This window comes from Schistocerca piceifrons, chromosome 3, assembly GCF_021461385.2.
Source record: "Schistocerca piceifrons isolate TAMUIC-IGC-003096 chromosome 3, iqSchPice1.1, whole genome shotgun sequence".
NCBI lineage: Eukaryota > Metazoa > Arthropoda > Insecta > Orthoptera > Acrididae > Schistocerca > Schistocerca piceifrons.
The window spans coordinates 158894916-158913674 of NC_060140.1; the positions used below are offsets into that span (position 1 = coordinate 158894916).

General features: G+C 43.1%; 1 protein-coding gene across 1 annotated transcript in view; it reads right to left on the reverse strand.

Moving 5' to 3' along the window:
* Positions 1–18759, reverse strand: part of LOC124789886 (solute carrier family 22 member 7-like) — a 167804-nt gene that overhangs the window by 144076 nt on the left and 4969 nt on the right. The window contains exon 2 of the mRNA XM_047257407.1: positions 9791–10050. Coding sequence (XP_047113363.1) covers positions 9791–10050 — 260 coding nt within the window. The remainder of the gene's footprint in view (positions 1–9790; positions 10051–18759) is intronic.

Here is an 18759-nt window from a genome sequence, read left to right on the forward strand (position 1 = left end):
TCCGTCAACCATAGTGCATTTGGCAATACGTGTAACGACATTCCTCTCAACAGCGAGTAGTTCGCCTTCAACATTGTTCACACATACACCGACAATGCGCTGACGCGTGTTGTCAGGCGTTGTAAGAGGATCACGATAGCAATTATCCATTCCCCACAGAATGAAATCCGGGGACGTCAGATCCGGTGAACGTGCGGGCCATGGTATGGTGCTTCGACGACCAATCCACCTGTCATGAAATATGGTATTCAATACTGCTTCAACCGCATGCGAGCTATGTGCCGGACATCCATCATGTTGGAAGTACGTCGCCATTCTGTCACGCAGTGAAACATCTTGTAGTACCATCGGTAGAACATTACGCAGGAAATCAGCATACATTGTACCATATAGATTGCCATCGATAAAGTGGGGGCCAATTATCCTCCCTCCCATAACGCCGCACCATACATTAACCCGCCAAGGTCGGTGATGTTCCACTTGACGCAGCCATCGCGGATTTTCCGTTGCCCAATAGTGCATATTATTCCGGTTTACGTTAGCGCTGTTGGTGAACGACCCTTCGTCGCCAAATAGAACGCGTGCAAATATTCTGTCATCGTCCCGTATTATCTCTTACGCCCAGTAAAAGAATTGTTCACGAAGTTCAAAGTTGTCGCCATGCAATTCCTGGTGCATAGAAATATCGTACGGGTGCAATCGATGTTGATTTAGCGTTCTCAACAGCGACGTTTTTGAGATTCCCGATTCTCTCGCACTTTGGCTGCTACCGATGCGCGGATTAGCCGCGACAGCAACTAAAACACATGCTTGGGCATCATCATTTGTTGCAGGTCGTGGTTGACGTTTGACATATGGCTGAACACTTCCTGTTTCCTTAAATAACGTAACTGTCCGGCGAACGGTCCGGACCTTGGATGATGTCGTCCAGGATACCGAGCAGCTTACATAGCACACGCCCGTTGGGCATTTTGATCACAACAGCCATACATCAACACGATATCGACCTTTTCCGCAATTGATAAACGGTCCATTTTAACACGGATAATGTATCACGAACCCAATACCGTACTCACTGGCGGAATATTACGTGATACCACGTAGTTATACGTTTGTGACTATTACAGCGCCATCTATCACAAAGCGAAAAAAGTGGTCCAACTAAAACATTCATATATCTTTACGTATTACACGAATATTTAATAAAAATGGGGCTTCCTATTTAAAAAAAACGCAGCTGATATCCGTGTGTCCTACGGCAGAACCATCTAGCTGGCCAACCATAGGGCCATCTTGTTCCGCCCTTCAAGCTAGACGAGTTTCGTTCTTTGTAGTTTTTCCGTTTGATGCTTATTTCGTGACATATTTGGCCCGCTCACTATCAATAGACCACCCTGTATATAAAATATTAATAGAGTGCCATATGTACTGACCTCATGTTTATTCGTTTTCTGTAAATTTTGACGTGGCTTCAAACAGTGATGTACAGAATATATGACTATTTATCATTTTCGTTTCACAGAGAGCGAAGTTTTTCTACGAGTGATAGAGAAGTGGCTTTGTGAATTGGAGCATTTGTTTACTGCGGAATGTTATTTAGGTTGATGTGAAATGTCACCTGAACGGTAAATAATATGTTTTCATCGAGGAGAAAAACTTAAAAATTTTGTTTTGAAAGGAGAGCCTACTCGCCTCCCTGTTACGAAATTGGTGTTATATGATGTAAAGCTGCTTAAAAGTGAAGTGACAGTTCCTAAAATGAAATGTGCTGCGAACTGTGTCTATGCTAAATGTACAGAGAACTAAGCGTATGAGTCAATAATAAGGAACACTAATGATTATTCAAAATGTAATCATACTGATGGTTCTGTTAGCACAGTATTACTAACATACGCATGTCTTGCCTTGTGACCAGCTAAAGTCTGTAATTAATTGTAGTCATTCAGTCAGTAATTTATTGCTTGAAGTGCCGCTTGCAAAGACCAGACAAGCGCATAGATTAAATGAGAAGGTGTACGGCGTCAGAGAAGAACTTCAGTGGCAGTTGAATAGCTAAAAAAGAATTACAAACGTACGTTCCCTCTTAATGTGACTATATGCGGTAATATGGCATATTTTGTGCGTGTACACCAACACCCTACATACTCCGTATGCAATCCTGATGATTATCTGAGGAAAAATGGCGAATATAGTCATCTTGTACAATTACCAATTTAACATAGTTAACCAGGACCAAAGACATATGCAGCTGTAGTGTAAGTTGACTGACCCCACATTAGATTCATCAGAGCCTGGTCGGGGGAGAAATGTGAATGAAGATGTTAAAGAAATTATCACCGAAGAGCCATGGAGTGGAACGGAGTGCGATAATGCTTACAATCAATTAATCGATGAGCTTGGTATCACTGATGACGCACGTGAAGGGGCGCATGAGAATAAGCGTACGAAAGTAGAAGCAAGCTTTCATGAGAGCGAAGAAAATTTCAGAAATATTAGAACATGCTGTTCTGAAAATGCAAGAAACAAATGCCATGACGACATATGTAATCACCATACTGTGAAAATCCTTCGAAGATGGAGGCAATAAGAAAACCTATACTACTCTACGACAGTCTTTAACCCTTTCACTGCAAATAACAAAACAGCAACACTACCGCATTCAAAATAGACAATGAAAAAAGCTTGATAGCTAAGAAACGAAATGCAAACATCTGTACCGAATATCAGAAAACATAAAAGGGAGAGTATGATGAAATCATACACTCCTGGAAATGGAAAAAAGAACACATTGACACCGGTGTGTCAGACTCACCATACTTGCTCCGGACACTGCGAGAGGGCTGTACAAGCAATGATCACACGCACGGCACAGCGGACACACCAGCAACCGCGGTGTTGGCCGTCGAATGGCGCTAGCTGCGCAGCATTTGTGCACCGCCGCCATCAGTGTCAGCCAGTTTGCCGTGGCATACGGAGCTCCATCGCAGTCTTTAACACTGGTAGCATGCCGCGACAGCGTGGACGTGAACCGTATGTGCAGTTGACGGACTTTGAGCGAGGCCGTATAGTGGGCATGCGGGAGGCCGGGTGAACGTACCGCCGAATTGCTCAACACGTGGGGCGTGAGGTCTCTACAGTACATCGATGTTGTCGCCAGTGGTCGGCGGAAGGTGCACTTGCCCGTCGACCTGGGACCGGACCGCAGCGACGCACGGATGCACGCCAAGACCGTAGGATCCTACGCAGTGCCGTAGGGGACCGCACCGCTACTTCCCAGCAAATTAGGGACACTGTTGCTCCTGGGGTATCGGCGAGGACCATTTGCAACCGTCTCCATCAAGCTGGGCCACGGTCCCGCACACCGTTAGGCCGTCTTCCGCTCACGCCCCAACATCGTGCAGCCCGCCTCCAGTGGTGTCGCGACAGGCGTGAATGGAGGGACGAATGGAGACGTGTCGTCTTCAGCGATGAGAGTCGCTTCTGCCTTGGTGCCAATGATGGTCGTATGCGTGTTTGGCGCCGTGCAGGTGAGCGCCACAATCAGGACTGCATACGACCGAAGCACACAGGGCCAACACCCGGCATCATGGTGTGGGGAGCGATCTCCTACACTGGCCGTACACCACTGGTGATCGTCGAGGGGACACTGAATAGTGCACGGTACATCCAAACCGTCATCGAACCCATCGTTCTACCTTTCCTAGACTGGCAAGGGAACTTGCTGTTCCAACAGGACAATGCACGTCCGCATGTATCCCGTGCCACCCAACGTGCTCTAGAAGGTCTAAGTCAACTACCCTGGCCAGCAAGATGTCCGGATCTGTCCCCCATTGAGCATGTTTGGGACTGGATGAAGCGTCGTCTCACGCGGTCTGCACGTCCAGCACGAACGCTGGTCCAACTGAGGCGCCAGGTGGAAATGGCATGGCAAGCCGTTCCACAGGACTACATCCAGCATCTCTACGATCGTCTCCATGGGAGAATAGCAGCCTGCATTGCTGCGAAAGGTGGATATACACTGCACTAGTGCTGACATTGTGCATGCTCTGTTGCCTGTGTCTATGTGCCTGTGGTTCTGTCAGTGTGATCATGTGATGTATCTGACGCCAGGAATGTGTCAATAAAGTTCCCCCTTCCTAGGACAATGAATTCACGGTGTTCTTATTTCAATTTCCAGGAGTGTAGTTTCTTTTTGTTTTGAATGTCAAAAAATTCAATGAGATGCTACAAGCAGCTGAGGAGCAAAACATTGCTTCCTTTGGAACTGGAAATTTAGTCAGTGCCTAACAAATTAATTCATATACAGGGTGAGTCACCTAATGTTACCGCTGGATGTATTTCGTAAAACACATCAAATACTGACGAACCGATTCCACAGACCGAACGTGAGGAGAGGGGCTAGTGTAATTGTTTAATACAAACCATACAAAAATGCACGGAAGTATGTTTCTTAACACAAACCTACGTTTTTTTTAAATGGAACCGCGTTAGTTTTGTTAGCACATCTGAACATGTAAATAAATACGTAATCAGTGGCGTTTGTTGCATTGTAAAATGTTAATGACATCCGGAGATATTGTTACCTGAAGTTGTCGCTTGAAACCTCCGACGTTCAGTTGCGTGTTGTAACAAACACTGGCCACGGTCGGCGAGCAGCTTCTGCAGGGACATGTTTACGATGACGACCGTGTTTACGAGTGTGTCTGTAATGCACTGTTGTGGTTTGGTCTAGCTGTCGCAGTGTCTGCATGTAGCGCTTGCTGCTATTGTTAATCTGCGTCTCCGCACGCAGACCAACTGTAGTACACCGTGTTACCAGACGTCTGTGACAGTGTAGTGTTGTAGGAACTGTGACCATGGTGTATTCGAACTCTGAAAAGGCGGAGATGATACTCATCTATGGCGAGTGCCGACGAAATGCAGCTGAAGCCTGCAGGGTGTATGCAGAACGGTACCCGAACAGAGAGCATCCAACGTGCCGCACATTGCAAAATATCTACCGCCAACTGTATGCAACAGGTATAGTCGTAGCACGCAAACGGGTCCGTAACAGGCCCATCACAGGAGAAGCGGGTGCAGTTGGTGTGTTATCTGCTTTTGCCATGAACCCACATATGAGTACACGGGACATTGCGAGAGCCGGTGGACTGTGTAAAAGTAGTGTCATGCGCATACTGCATCGTCACCGCTTTCACCCGTTTCATGTGTGATGACTTTAATCATCGAGTGCAATTCTGTCAATGGGCATTAACAGGGAATGCGTTGCAGTTCTACCTGTTTACCGATGAAGCGGGTTTCACAAACCACGGGGCAGTGAATCTACGGAACATGCATTACTGGTCCATGGGCAATCCTCGCTGGCTCAGACAGGTAGAGCGACAGCGACCGTGGACTGTAAATGTATGGTGCGGAATCATTGGTGACCACCTCATTGGTCCTCACTTCATTGCAGGGGCCCAAACAGCTGCAACATACATCGCGTTTCTACAGAATGATCTGCCAACGTTGCTCGAAAATGTCCCACTGGAAACGCGTCGACGTATGTGGTATCAGCATGGTGGTGCAACTGCACATTCCGCAATTAACAATAGGCTGGCCCTTGACAGGATGTTCGACGGGCGTTTCATAGGACGTGGAGGACGCATAAATTGACCATCCCGTTCTCCTGATCTTACACATCTGGACTTCTTTCTGTGGGGTACGTTAAAGGAGAATGTGTACCGTGATGTGCCTACAACCCCAGAGGATATGAAACAACGTATTGTGGCAGCCAGCGGCGACATTACACCAGACGTACTGCGGCATGTACGATATTCGTTACGCCAGAGATTGCAATTGTGTGCAGCAAATGAAGGCCACCACATTGAACATCTATTGGCCTGACATGTCTAGACACACTCTAATCCACTCCGTAATTGAAAACGGAAACCACGTGTGTACGTGTACCGCACCTCTCATGGTAATGTACATGTGCGTCAGTGAAAAAGACTAATAAAAGGGTGTTAGCATGTGGACGTAATGTGCTGTTCCAGTCTCTTCTGTACCGTTCCCTTTGGATCCCTACGTAATTCGGTGCTTTCCGATACACACGATCGAACAGCGGAGGAGTGGTACCCAAGCGTCAATTTTAGGTTACAATATCTCCGGGTGTAATTAACATTTGACAATGCAACAAACGGCACTGATTAAGTATTTGTTTATATGTTCAGATGTGCTAACAAAACTAATGGGGTTCCATTTAAAAAAAACCTAGGTTTGTGTTAAAAAACATACTTCCGTGCATTTTTTTATGGTTTGTATTAACCAATTACACTAGCCCCTCTCCTCACGTTCTGTCTATGGAATCGATTCGTAAGTATTTGATGAGGTTTACGAAATATATCCAGCGGTAATGTTAGGTGACTCACGCTGTATAAAGATCGATAGAGTTTTCGCGATCGTATCTCGGTTATTACCCCCTCATCCAAATGATAAATCTTAGAGAAAGTTCTTAACTGGTCATAATAACGATGTTACATTCCTGCAGGAAGTAGTATTTAGTAGAAGTAACATAATTATGACATTAAATATTTCGTAAGTGACTGTCTATGGCTGTTAATTTAAAAAAATATGCCATCAGCTGCACAATTGTACATTTATCCTCTACCTACAGTTATTACAAGTATCCTCATACAAGAGAAACAATGTGTATCAATATGTCAAAAATAAACTTTTGTCAAATATCACCCATTCTACAGTAGAATTTACGTAAACATCGTAAGGGTCTGTCGAAACACATTCGATATAAAACCTCTGTACCGTAGGACAACTAGAGTAATGGAACCGTCATGTCTCTTTTTCATTTTGAACCACTGATGAACAGTTTTTCTCCAGTGAAGATCGTTGTAACAATGAAACCGTTAGAGAAAAATCATACAATTGTACAGTTGATGGCATAAGTATCCTTTTTTCAAAATTATAGTAATATTATTAATAAACAGTAGCAGTAGTTATTGTGAGACGTTGGTGTGGGTAACTCAAACTTCAGCTGAGCCCGTCGAACCCAGTCGGGAATGGCAGTGCACTGTCGCTTTGAATCCCACATCTCACAACAGGTATACAGCAAACTTTCATGCGGAAGAAGTAGTTGATAAAATGAAAGTATGAAATACGAGGGTTGACTGAAAAGTAATGCCTCCAAATTCGTAACTTTTCAACAGTTGGCTGCATCCGTATGTGGTAGGTGCTGGCATGTTACGTGGCCTCTTCTCTACAGCTCCAGTTGGCATGGAGCCTTAGCATTGAACGGTTGTGTTGTTGCAGTATGGTACCCAGCGCAGACGGTCGGTCAATGCAATTTAAGCGATGTGCAGTCATTGAATTCTTGACAGCAGAAGGTGCCACCGCAAAGGAGATTCATCTGAGAATGAAAGCAGTTTATGCTGATTGTGTTGATGTGAGTACTGTGCGTTGTTGGGAGAGTAAGTTTAAAGATCTTGAGGCGACAAGATCTGACCTGCGTGACAAATAAAGTGTTGGACGTCCTGTGACAGCAACCACCAAGTTTCACAAGCAAAATGTTGACAGACTGATTGAGGACGATCGTCGTATAACTCATAGAGAAACTGGAAACACAATCGACATTTCACAAGAACGTGTGGGTCACACTAATGCATGACAATGCCTAACCACACACTTCACGTGCCACCATAGCAGAATTTCTAAGACTGAATCTTACACTGTACGGCATCCTTCACACAGTCCAGATCTAGCACCGTCTCACTTCCATCTGTTCGCGACAATGAAAGGCGATCTGCGGGAACATCATTACGCTTCTGATGAAGACGCTGAGAGAACTGTGAGACTGTGGTTGCGGAAACAGAGTGTCGAATTCTTCCGTGACGGCTTCAGAAAACTTGTTCACCGTTGGCAGAAATGTAGTCAGTTAGCTGGTGATTGTGTGGAAGAGTGAATATTAGTAATTAAAGACCACATTCTAAGGGTTATTTCTGCGTTTGATTTATTGAAATATTCCCACCCATTTAACGAAGGTGGAGGAATTACTTTTCTTTCAACCCTCGTAAATAAATAACTAAATGTGGAAGAAACAAGCATAATCCTGCAGGATAGTAATGTGAAGCATTATTGATACGGTAGCAGGTTTTTGAGAAACATCGTTTGCAATGGTTACATTGAACCATATACAATGAAACTGGGTGACACCATTATTCCGTTATTAGACCACTACACGTGTAACATGATCAGCTGACTTCTACCTCTATGTCTTAGTCTGGAACATTAATTTCTATTAGTACAAATTTAACTTATTCTCAGGGAAGACAGCAGGACTGTGACATACAACTAAAGAATATCCCTAGAGAAACTCATGCTCTTTCGTTCTTAATGTCCCTCATAGCAAATCAAGAAGCGTAATTTGTAAAATTAATAAATGGTTATAATTAGTCTATTAAGCATTTACAGAAGAAAAGCGAGTGTACCAAAAAGCATGTACATGAAAGTTGGAGAAACCGGGCGAAAGTTTTTCATAGGAGCAGTAATCCAATGTTAGTGCAAGACAAGTGCAGACACAGAGCCTAAAGTCTACTAGCAAAGTCGTTAAGGCGGAATCTGACTGAAATGTGTACACAGTTACGTGGAGAGGTAAATGGGGAGTCTTATAACAGACTGCCTACTATTGAAGAGAAATTTACTACTGGTGTGAGAGGGAAAAGTCAGTTTAAGTTTTTTTTATGAGGTAATCAATTTACAAAGTAATTTTCAACATTTAAGGGAAAAATATGAGACGAATAAAACATTCTCAGAAATGCTAGAGGTGGTAACTGGTCAGGAGGAGGTTACTTAAATCCATGCACCAGTTTCAAGTCATGCTACATTACTACTGGGCATTTCGAAGAGATTATGGTAAGTATTGAGAAGGATGGTTAGACATTCAGCAAGAAGTTAAATGCACATTTTAGGTTAATGGTGGTGGTCTTTACATTATTGAGGAATTATCACGTTTTGGTAACTGTCCAATCCCTCCAAAAGGTTCAAATATTTAAAAATTCAACAAACGGCATTCATCCTCAGACTTGATTGCAGCAATCTGATCTTCTACCAAAGAGGTCTTGTTGTTATAAGATTGAATTTGTATGCTGTTATTTGGATGGTGAAATGTATTGCAGAAGTGTGCCTCACCTCATACGTGTGAAACACCTGAAGAATTTGGACATATATTCATTCAAGCATGCTGGTTAAAGCAGAATAAGATGATGAATAGCACAGTAGACTAATTATGGAATATTTTAGCCAATCTGGCTTTACAAATCCTGCTCACTTTTATGGGTGTATTATTTTGATGTGCAATTCCTATAGTACTACTGAACTGATTCGCATTTTTGTTATGAAATCCCGTTAATGTGGTTGCTTCAAACAATTCTTGCTGGAGGACGTAAAGATAATCTCGAAAAGTTTCGAAGCTTATTACAGGAGTTTTGATATGACAGTTGACGTGGAGAGAGTGATCATTATCAGAATGCTAACCAGTTTCCCCTCTTTATCCAGGGTAATAGGGATATGTAAAATATGAGTATGTCCAGTCTGATATGTGTAAGTGGCGACTTGGGAAAATAGATGGAGTTATCAGAAACAAGAAAAAGACAGAAATGAGAGCTGTATTTTTTAGGAAGGTGAGAAATGATTGGGACTCTCAGAAAGAATGGCACGTTAAGATTCCTTTACTGTTGCAGTACAGAGTATGATATATAAGGTGTTTGTAATGCTATGACGGACATTTTGATGTGAATCTCACCTAGGAATTGTAAAATTCCTCCACTGTATCAGCGACAGATTGGCTCGTTCCCTGCCAGGAACATGGCACCAGTGGTCAGGCGTCTGCATTGCTAGAAAGAAAACATTTATACTCAACATATTGAGACATGGGCCGACGCAGTTGAAAACAATGTTGAGCCTCGTCTGAAATATTCCTCTGGACCCGATGGAGTCTAGCACTTCCTCAAATGCTGGCGCGACTTTTTGGTTCCTTCTGTGCGTTGCAATTTCCCCGTTTTCCTGTAGGCAAACAGCACGTCTATAGACTTACAATAATGTATTGATACTTGTTTATTAGTTATATAATTGTGAGTATTATAATGCGTAAATATAAATACTGATATGAAGAAAGATTCAAAGGCTGATGACAAATAAGTTGCAAGCTTTACCTCCATTGCCTCTCCAAGCACTAGAAAGAAATAGGTTTGCCCTGTTCATTTTGAAAGACTCCGTTATTCCAATTGAAACACTGAAACTGACGTGTTATACGAATAAGAAATAAAATTATCCTCCGACGTATCAGTTTAAAAGTCGTTATAGTAAATGACCAGCAACTGCTCTACTAGAACTAAGCTTCGCATTTAGTCTCACACATCTGTCAGTATTATGAAGAGTGTTGTATAAAGCCATATAAATCTAACATCAGTGTCAGTATCTGCGGTGGTATATGTTTAAAATTTCAGTAAGTGTTGTAGTCAGCAACAGTAACTGCAGTTATACGTGTTTAAAATTCCAGGAAATACTTGGTAACGTTCCTGTTCATCTTAAATTTATATTCTTTCAGGTGTAATGCCAACCTAATATGTGAAGTAATTTAGCAAATTCGGAATCACATGTACGTATCAAGAATTGCGACACACTCTTTCGATTTGCTCCTCTCGTCGTAGAAATTACCGCTTAGAATTACAACTCTTTAATTTTGAGTCAAAATTTAGTCTCCAAATAGTTTACTCTCAGTAGTAGCCCTATTTGTGCCGTCAAACTATTCAGTATGTCTGCATTTGAATAACGATACATCGCGACGTATTTGCTTCTTATCCCGAGCAACTCTTAAGCATTCCCTAGATCCCTGCTCGTCAGTGTTAAGGAACTGAAAAAGACGCGTAAGCATGTTTGCTCAGCTGCCAAACATTCCTCGGAATGTAGTAATGGACAAAACTCCAAACCGCTCTGTTGTGCCGTACAAAGCTCAAACAATACAGTGCAGGAACGCGGATGTTTTGCGCCTGTTCAACAATACATTGTGGAACGTGTAGTGCTGTACAAGCCACCACTTCATTATACCAGGTCGACGAACTGGATAATGATAAAGGACATATTTTAATCAGGCTTCTTACGTATGATCCTTATTTAAATCCGACCGAGAATATGTAAACCTAGGTGAAAAGTAATGTGGCAAAACACAAGAAGTTTACACTCATTGAGGCTGAAATGCCGACAAAAGAAGCCGCTGCAGATGTTACACAACAGGAGTGGTCTCGAGTTGTCGGCCATTCCACAACGTAGTTGAGAAGACACTGATACATAGACTGTGACGAGTCTTGACGAATACGTAACATTTTTTGTATTTTGAAATCTGCTTCTTTTGTCAAAACATAGCAGAGTTCAGAAACATTCATCTAACGTTCTAACGCAGGTGAAGTTGTGACAGAATTCGAAAACAGTGTATTATGAAAGTAAGAACTCAGTGCAAGTAAGGTCAATAATTTATGATTCAACCCATTCTGAGTAAAAAAATTAACTTGTGACTTCTTCAGGTCTGTTGTTAGGAGACATACAGCAGTTCTCGTGTCATCAGCTATCTATGGTCCTCAATAATTACATTATTTCAGTGAAAAAAAAGTGGTCGCTTGAACATCGTTGTAGATGAGGAAGTTTCGCATATTAATCATATGGAAAAACATTCTCGTCTTGCCGCGCTATCGTTTGCCAAAATCTCGTTTCGATATCTCATATCATGTATGAGAGACGAGGAATTTAGGAATATTTCATCCTACATTTTTCACTCACGCATGAGTTCGTGACGGAGAGCTTTACACAAATTCCATGTTCTCGAGACTTAAAACAGGCAGCGATTCCGTTCGAAGCTTACTATATACATTTAATACCCAGCAACATGTAAGCCAACACGCACCAAACACAAATCCCAAGCGACACATATTTTTCACTGCAAACTGAGAAGATACATACAATCAAAATATCACAGTACCTACGACCATTTACGAAACGATTGGCGGTTCATCATGAAGGTGACGAATTCCGCTATAAGATGCTAAATATCGCAGATCGGGCGGCTTGCAGTTCAGGCAGTAAAGTGAGTCTGCCAGATTCTATTGTGGTCGCCAGCTGACGCGTCCAGCACACTGGCAACTACTCTCCTCTCCACTCCCTCCGTACTGGACTGTCAAAAGTCGTAACTTATTTTAAACGCACTATAAACACTATCCTCGCAAAATGTACTGTTCATAAAATGCCAGTCATAAAAATTAAGCATCCAGCAGACACGGCGGGATGTCAACGTAACATTGTTCACGTACGAACCATGGACGCATACGAGAATGATTACAGCTGAAACACTCTGCAGCAAGTAAAACGTCCACCGGAGGTGCATTAGTGTTGTTGGTGTTGTTACCAGACCTGTTAGGGACGTTAATAGCGTCAGATGTTGAGTAATCTGAGTGAAGTACACGGATGTAACGCATACTTGTGAGAGACATAGTGTTATGTTTGAAAGAGCAATTTTGAGAGTTTCCAGTTGACAGCCTTGTTAAATGATACAATATCCAGAATTTTCGAGCAGTTTGTTGTGGCAGTGGCCTGATGTTAGAATGCGAGGGCTGGCACAGTCGTTCTGAAGGTCCTGCTCGAGCACGTCTGACCACAAGACCAGAATATTGTACACTGAGCACAATGTAACCCGTTCCAATATGCACCACCGATAACGAGTAGCAGACTTCCTGCAACATTCCGTGTCATGCCGCACCATTGGTTGGACTAATCTGTTTGACTGTCCCATCCGTAGGCCACAGATAACACTACAAGGCAGATGGCTGTGTTTAGAGTAATCGCGCAATGGGGATGTACGGACATGCTGATGAATGGCGTCGTGTTTAGATCAGTGATGAATCACCTTTCCACACTAATCCTGAGAGTATTGCGGTGACCTGGGAAGAAGTTTCAGTCTTCCAATGTTACGGAGAGGCAAAGCTTTGTTATTCCTCGGGTCACTCTCTGGCGATCCAAATGGTATGACTCTAGGTCACGACTGATAGTGACACAGAAAATTCTAAGGCACAGGTGTTTGTCACGAACATACTCAGGTGTGAACTGCCAAGCGACTGTATCTTGCAGACATTTTTCAACAGAACAACGCTCATTCACACGTGATAAGGATGTCTATGAACTTTCTGCGTGATATAAGGTGTTCCCGCGGCCAGCAAGATTTACAGATGTGTCCCCGACACAACATCTGTGGGACGAGCTCGCACGCCATCTTCGTCCCAGACTCACTCTACAGGATACCAAAGGCAGTTGCAATGACTATGAGGCAGCTTACCTCAGCAGAGGATTCAATGTCTTTGCGACACCCTTACACTACCTATCCCTGCGTGCGTCCAACCGAGATTACAAAGAAGTGGGTGCATCTACCATATTTTTACGATATATATTATATGATTCTCTTCAGTACGCGTTACTCCATCTCTCCACACCTGTACAGGGGATTCTGATGTATTCTTCACATCTCAATGTTATCGGCACGTTTCTCCTCTAAGCTGGCTCATGGCCATTCAAGAATTCTGCAAAAGCTGAATGCCTCATCCTTATTAGCTGAGGCTTCCCGTATGGCAATCCTTCACAAGTTTAGGGGTGCTCCACATCTTCTTCTATCCTTCTCTGAAGCTAAAGTAGCACGTCAGTCCTGAACTATTGAGGGGATATTGCCTTGAAGGAATTAGTTGGATTGGGTTTGGGTTGTTTGGTTGGAGGAGACCAGACAGCTAGGTCATCGGTCTCATCGAATTACGGAAGGACGGGGAAGAAAGTCGGCCGTGTACTTTCAAAGGAATCATTCCAGCATTTGCCTGGAGTGATGTAGGGAAATCACGAAAAACCTAAATCAGGATGGCCGCACGCGGGATGAAGCGTCGTCCTCCCGAATGCGAGTCCAGTGTGTTAGCCACTGCGTCACCTCACCACCTCGTTCAGTAAAGAATTAGTGACAGCAGTAACTCTATGTATGCGAACAAGGGAGATGGTTCTCGTATTCTCATTTTAATTTATTGTCGAATGTTTTCTTCTAACTTCATTATGCTAAGTACAGCCTGCTAAGTGAGAGCGTGATCGGCATTACACAGACACTGTAAAAGATTTGGCCTTAGTTCTTTCACATCGAGTACAGACACCCCTTGTCCTACATGCAATATCCATAAAGCATTAGTTTACTTTGAATTTTTCACTGAGATACACAGGAAGCGACGTGGGTGCAGCGCATTGTCAAAGTCGTCCACGTTTTAAACCGATTTAGCGTGTCACTCACATTTGTACAAATGACTTGGTCTCCCCATAAATTTATACGTCGCGGCATGACTCTTTTTCGGAACTTTGGTGACGTATACAGAGAAACAAAGCCTCATGAGCTGCACTAACGTCTCTTCAAAGTAAACAAATGCATTATAGACAATGCATGAAGGACAAAGTTTCCGTGCTATTGGCTGTTAAAGAATTAAGTCCGTTTCTTTTACCATCTGATCGTAATACCGTACTTAACTATAACTCCTGCAGTGCAACATGATGTGTCTTCATAGTTCGGGAGCTATTGCGAAGCAAAATTTCTTGTGTGTTCCACAAGGGGAGATTGTTATGTAGCGCAATTATTTATCGGATTGTGGGAGTGATCGAAAGACTAATATTTTTAAGTCGACGCGAACCATAATCTAGCATTCAAGCAAAGTTCATGACTCAGTAGGAGACTCATCACCACAGTCGCAATGTCTCCAATAGTTTCTAAGCCACCAAAGGTCCATAACGAAAGCTGACCCCTCAAGCCTATCTTTAACGGGTCCGACGCACATAGCTGCAATCTGGAGAAGTGTATATTAGTTAATTACGACCCGATATGGGACACACAGAATCGTATGCGCAGGTTTCTACTTATTTCGTTTCACTTACTCAGAAGCAGCATGTACAGTAGATTGATATATTTGTCAGCTCTGTCATGATACAATCGGCATCATTCAAGAACGTACATCACCTGATATCTGTCATTCGGTACTGTTACGCTTATAGTTATTTCACCTGACGTTCTAAGTAAATGTGCAAACAGCGGAGTACAAATGTGATTCCGCCTCTCTCCAATTACATGAGACATCTTCAAGCAAGCATTGAGTCAACTGCCTTCAAATGGTTCAAATGGCTCTAAGCACTATGGGACTTAACATTTGAGGTCATCAGTCCCCTACACTTAGAACTACTTAAACCTAATTAACCTAAGGTCATCGCACTCATCCACGCCCGAGGCAGGATAAGAACCTGCGACCGCAGAAGCAGCGCGGTTCCGGACTAAAGCGCCTAGAACCGCTCGGCCACAGCGGCCGTCTCAACTGCCTTCAGCTCCGCGCGGTTCCAGTAACGCTGTTGGCTGCGATATGTGGATGACACTTCCCTTATTTACTTGAACAAGCAGAGCTGAGTGAACATTTTAACATCTTTCCTAAGAAGATACAGTTCACCCTTGAACCAAAAGTAAGTGTGCAGTTCCATTTCTGTTCGCGAAATCCTGGAGAACTTCCAGTGGAAATGTGGGACAAAATGCCTACTGGAAAGCTACCCGCCACCACCCGGTCCAGAGGTTTTCAGTCTATCACACGCTGACCTCTCGAGCCCTCCGCATCAGTGTTGAACACTGTACCAAACAAGAATTGAAAAAAGGTAATTAACACTTTCCGAAGCCACGGATACAATAAAACGACAAGAAGAAGTACTAAACAAATCGATCAGCTACTGCTGGTGCACTTACCTTACGACAAGGGAATCAGTGGTCGGGTAGGCATGATGCATCAAAAAAGCTTACCAGAGTGCTCGTACACTTCAGATTTTCAGAGGGACGACTAAGGATACAGCAAATGTTTCCAATGCCGCTCTCGTACACGATATGGTGCGTGAGGCGCCGCCTTCACTGAGGAAACCGGAAGGCACCCAAAACAGAAGAGGTAATCGAAATCCTGAGTGAGGCTGACCACATCAACATGAAAAACTGATTCAGCTTCCCTCCGTCCTGGCTCTCAGAAATCAAATCCTCTCGTGACCGCGGGCGTATGAGCAGCTGGCCGTTTCTGCTCAACTACCATTATTAAAACAGGGCGTGCAGACGATTCTCGTTGATTCGTTGCTAGTTACTAACTGCCAGAAATCCCTTATCTCCCTCTCTCTGTCTCTCCTCTAACACCCCCAAATGCACTTGTGTAAAGTATTAAATATGTAATGTCGGCAGTCTAATAACACGGCTATTGTTATAATGAAGCACCTACTCATCAGCAAATTAGTTTTTTTTTCCTGAGGACGACCACTGCAACAATGATGAAACGTCGATTTGTTTTAGTATTTTAGCTTTTTAAGTATTTTAAAAGATGTCGCAGAGTTACATCAAGAAAGATTTTAATTAAATGAAACATATTAGCTCCGACGAGGAGAAGCATTAATTCTAGTGAGGTCCGATTGAGAATAAATAAGCACGAGAGTCACCGTGGTTCGTGTCCGCACCGGGTAGCTCAGTGGTAGCCGGCACGGTAGCTCAGCGTGTTCGGTCAGATGGTTAGCAGCCCTCTGTAATAAAAAACCTGAGTTAATGGAACAACGATGAACTTGAACAAGTGTCATAGGACGTCCGCCCCGAACAAAAAAAAGCTGGCACGGTGGCTCAGTGTGTTCGGTCAGAGAGCCGGTTGGCCTCTGTAATAAAAAAAAAAAAAACTGCATGGAAGGATCAACACAACACCCAGTCCCTGAGCGGATAAAATCTCCGACCCAGCCGGGAATCGAACCCGGGCCCTTAAGATTGACAGTCCGTCACACTGACCACTTTTTTTTCTCCATTTTGTTCGTTATTGATCGTTGTGTTTAGTCGTTGCGGACGTCGCAAGACATTCCCCATTTGCAACCCACGTCCTCTCTAGTCTGAACCCCGTCTTTTTTTTTATTTTTTTATTTTTTTTTGTTACTGTGTCACGTGCCCCAGTCGCCACTACGCTGTATCCTAGACCATACTGCTTTGGCTGATCGGTGTATGTGTGACTGAAAAGGTACACGTCACTCTTGTTATCTGAAACTGTAGTAGGAGGGATGCACAGAGTTATAGGCAGTGATGTGCATGTGGTTCAGGATCGTAAAGCACAATCTAAGTCCGGAAAATATCATGTTCTTAACAAAAATCAGTACGCTTCACTTTGCGGTAAATACTCCACGGAAACGATAGTAACGTACGGGTTACGAAAACGTAGTTCAGTAGGCCCACGATTTTTCGACATAAGATTTGTCAGACAGGTTCATCAGCACTATAGAACTGTGAAAGCCGTTCGTTGAAATGTCAGCTTTCAAATTAGCCTTTATTCCACGGGATCTGAATATTATACGTGTTATACAGATGCCTGACACTCCGCATCAAGTGATTAATGTGTGACACTCTTTAACTACTCAAGTATAGGCGTATCTACTAGGTGTGATGATAAAGGTTCTGTTACAGTGTCAGTTACGTAGCAACGACATACGGTAAGTATCAAACCGAGCCTACAAATTATGTAACAAACTCAATTTTAATGTGTATGATGCCATTTTTCTCAGAATTACCAATACATACACTTGTTTGTCATTTACCTTTCATGAGGGGCAGAGCAGCTAAGTGGCGGCCGAAGGGATCTTCATCTTTGTTCGAAAATCAACCAAATACCACGCAATTCATTGTGCATTAACTACAATCAACATTTTTCTCTTTTAACAACAGTATCACAAAATTGAATTGAGATTATTTTCCTTTAGTAAAACAGTACCGTAACGAAAATGAAACCAACATTACTTTCTTTCTTCTTACGGCAATACTACAACAAATGTTCGATCCGAATTTACGGCGAATCCAATTTCATCGCACTAGTTCACACATACACATGAGCCTTGGAAGTTCTGGCTACATCGAAAATACTCTGCATAAGTTTGTCCATTGTTTATTTACTTGATGAGTACAAGCAAATTCCTTCATACGGCCCCAAAAGCAAAAATCCACTGGACTTAAATCACGACTAAGTGCTGGCCGTCGACGTGGACCATAGCGTCCAATCCATCGCCCTGGAAATCGTCTACTCAAATATCTTCATAATCTTTGATCATATTATGGGAATCACATGTTATGATACACAGATAACGGAATATTTTGTAACAAAAGTGATAACAACGTAAGCTCTAGGAAAGTTCGATAGTTGTTACAAGTCATTCGTGCAGGTAAAACACGGCGCGCAATAATATAATCATCGATTATATCACCCCCTACATTTTGGGAAAAGCGGTTCTGAAACAGTGTTGTTAGTATTAGGGGCTAATAGTATGTGTGCATGTTATGGAAATTAGTTATTCCAGTGCGAGTGAAACACGCTTCATCTATGATGAGTATTATGCTTACAAAATCCTGCAGTGCACCTTCCAACAAAACCACGGTGAGAATCCTCGTTGCGGATGGAAATTAGGCTCTTACAACGGTTGCATGCATTGAAAGTGGTAAAGCCGCAGACAGTTCTCTTTCAAAGTGCGATGAACCACAGCGTCCGGGGCACCCACTTGGCGGGTGATGACTCGGCGTGGGATTTTCGTGATGCAGTCCATAATTTTTTTCTCAGCTTCCAAAGTATGTTCTTCGTGTTATGCGCCTCTGTCTTCTGCGCAGGGCAGTAAACAATCAGTATCTCT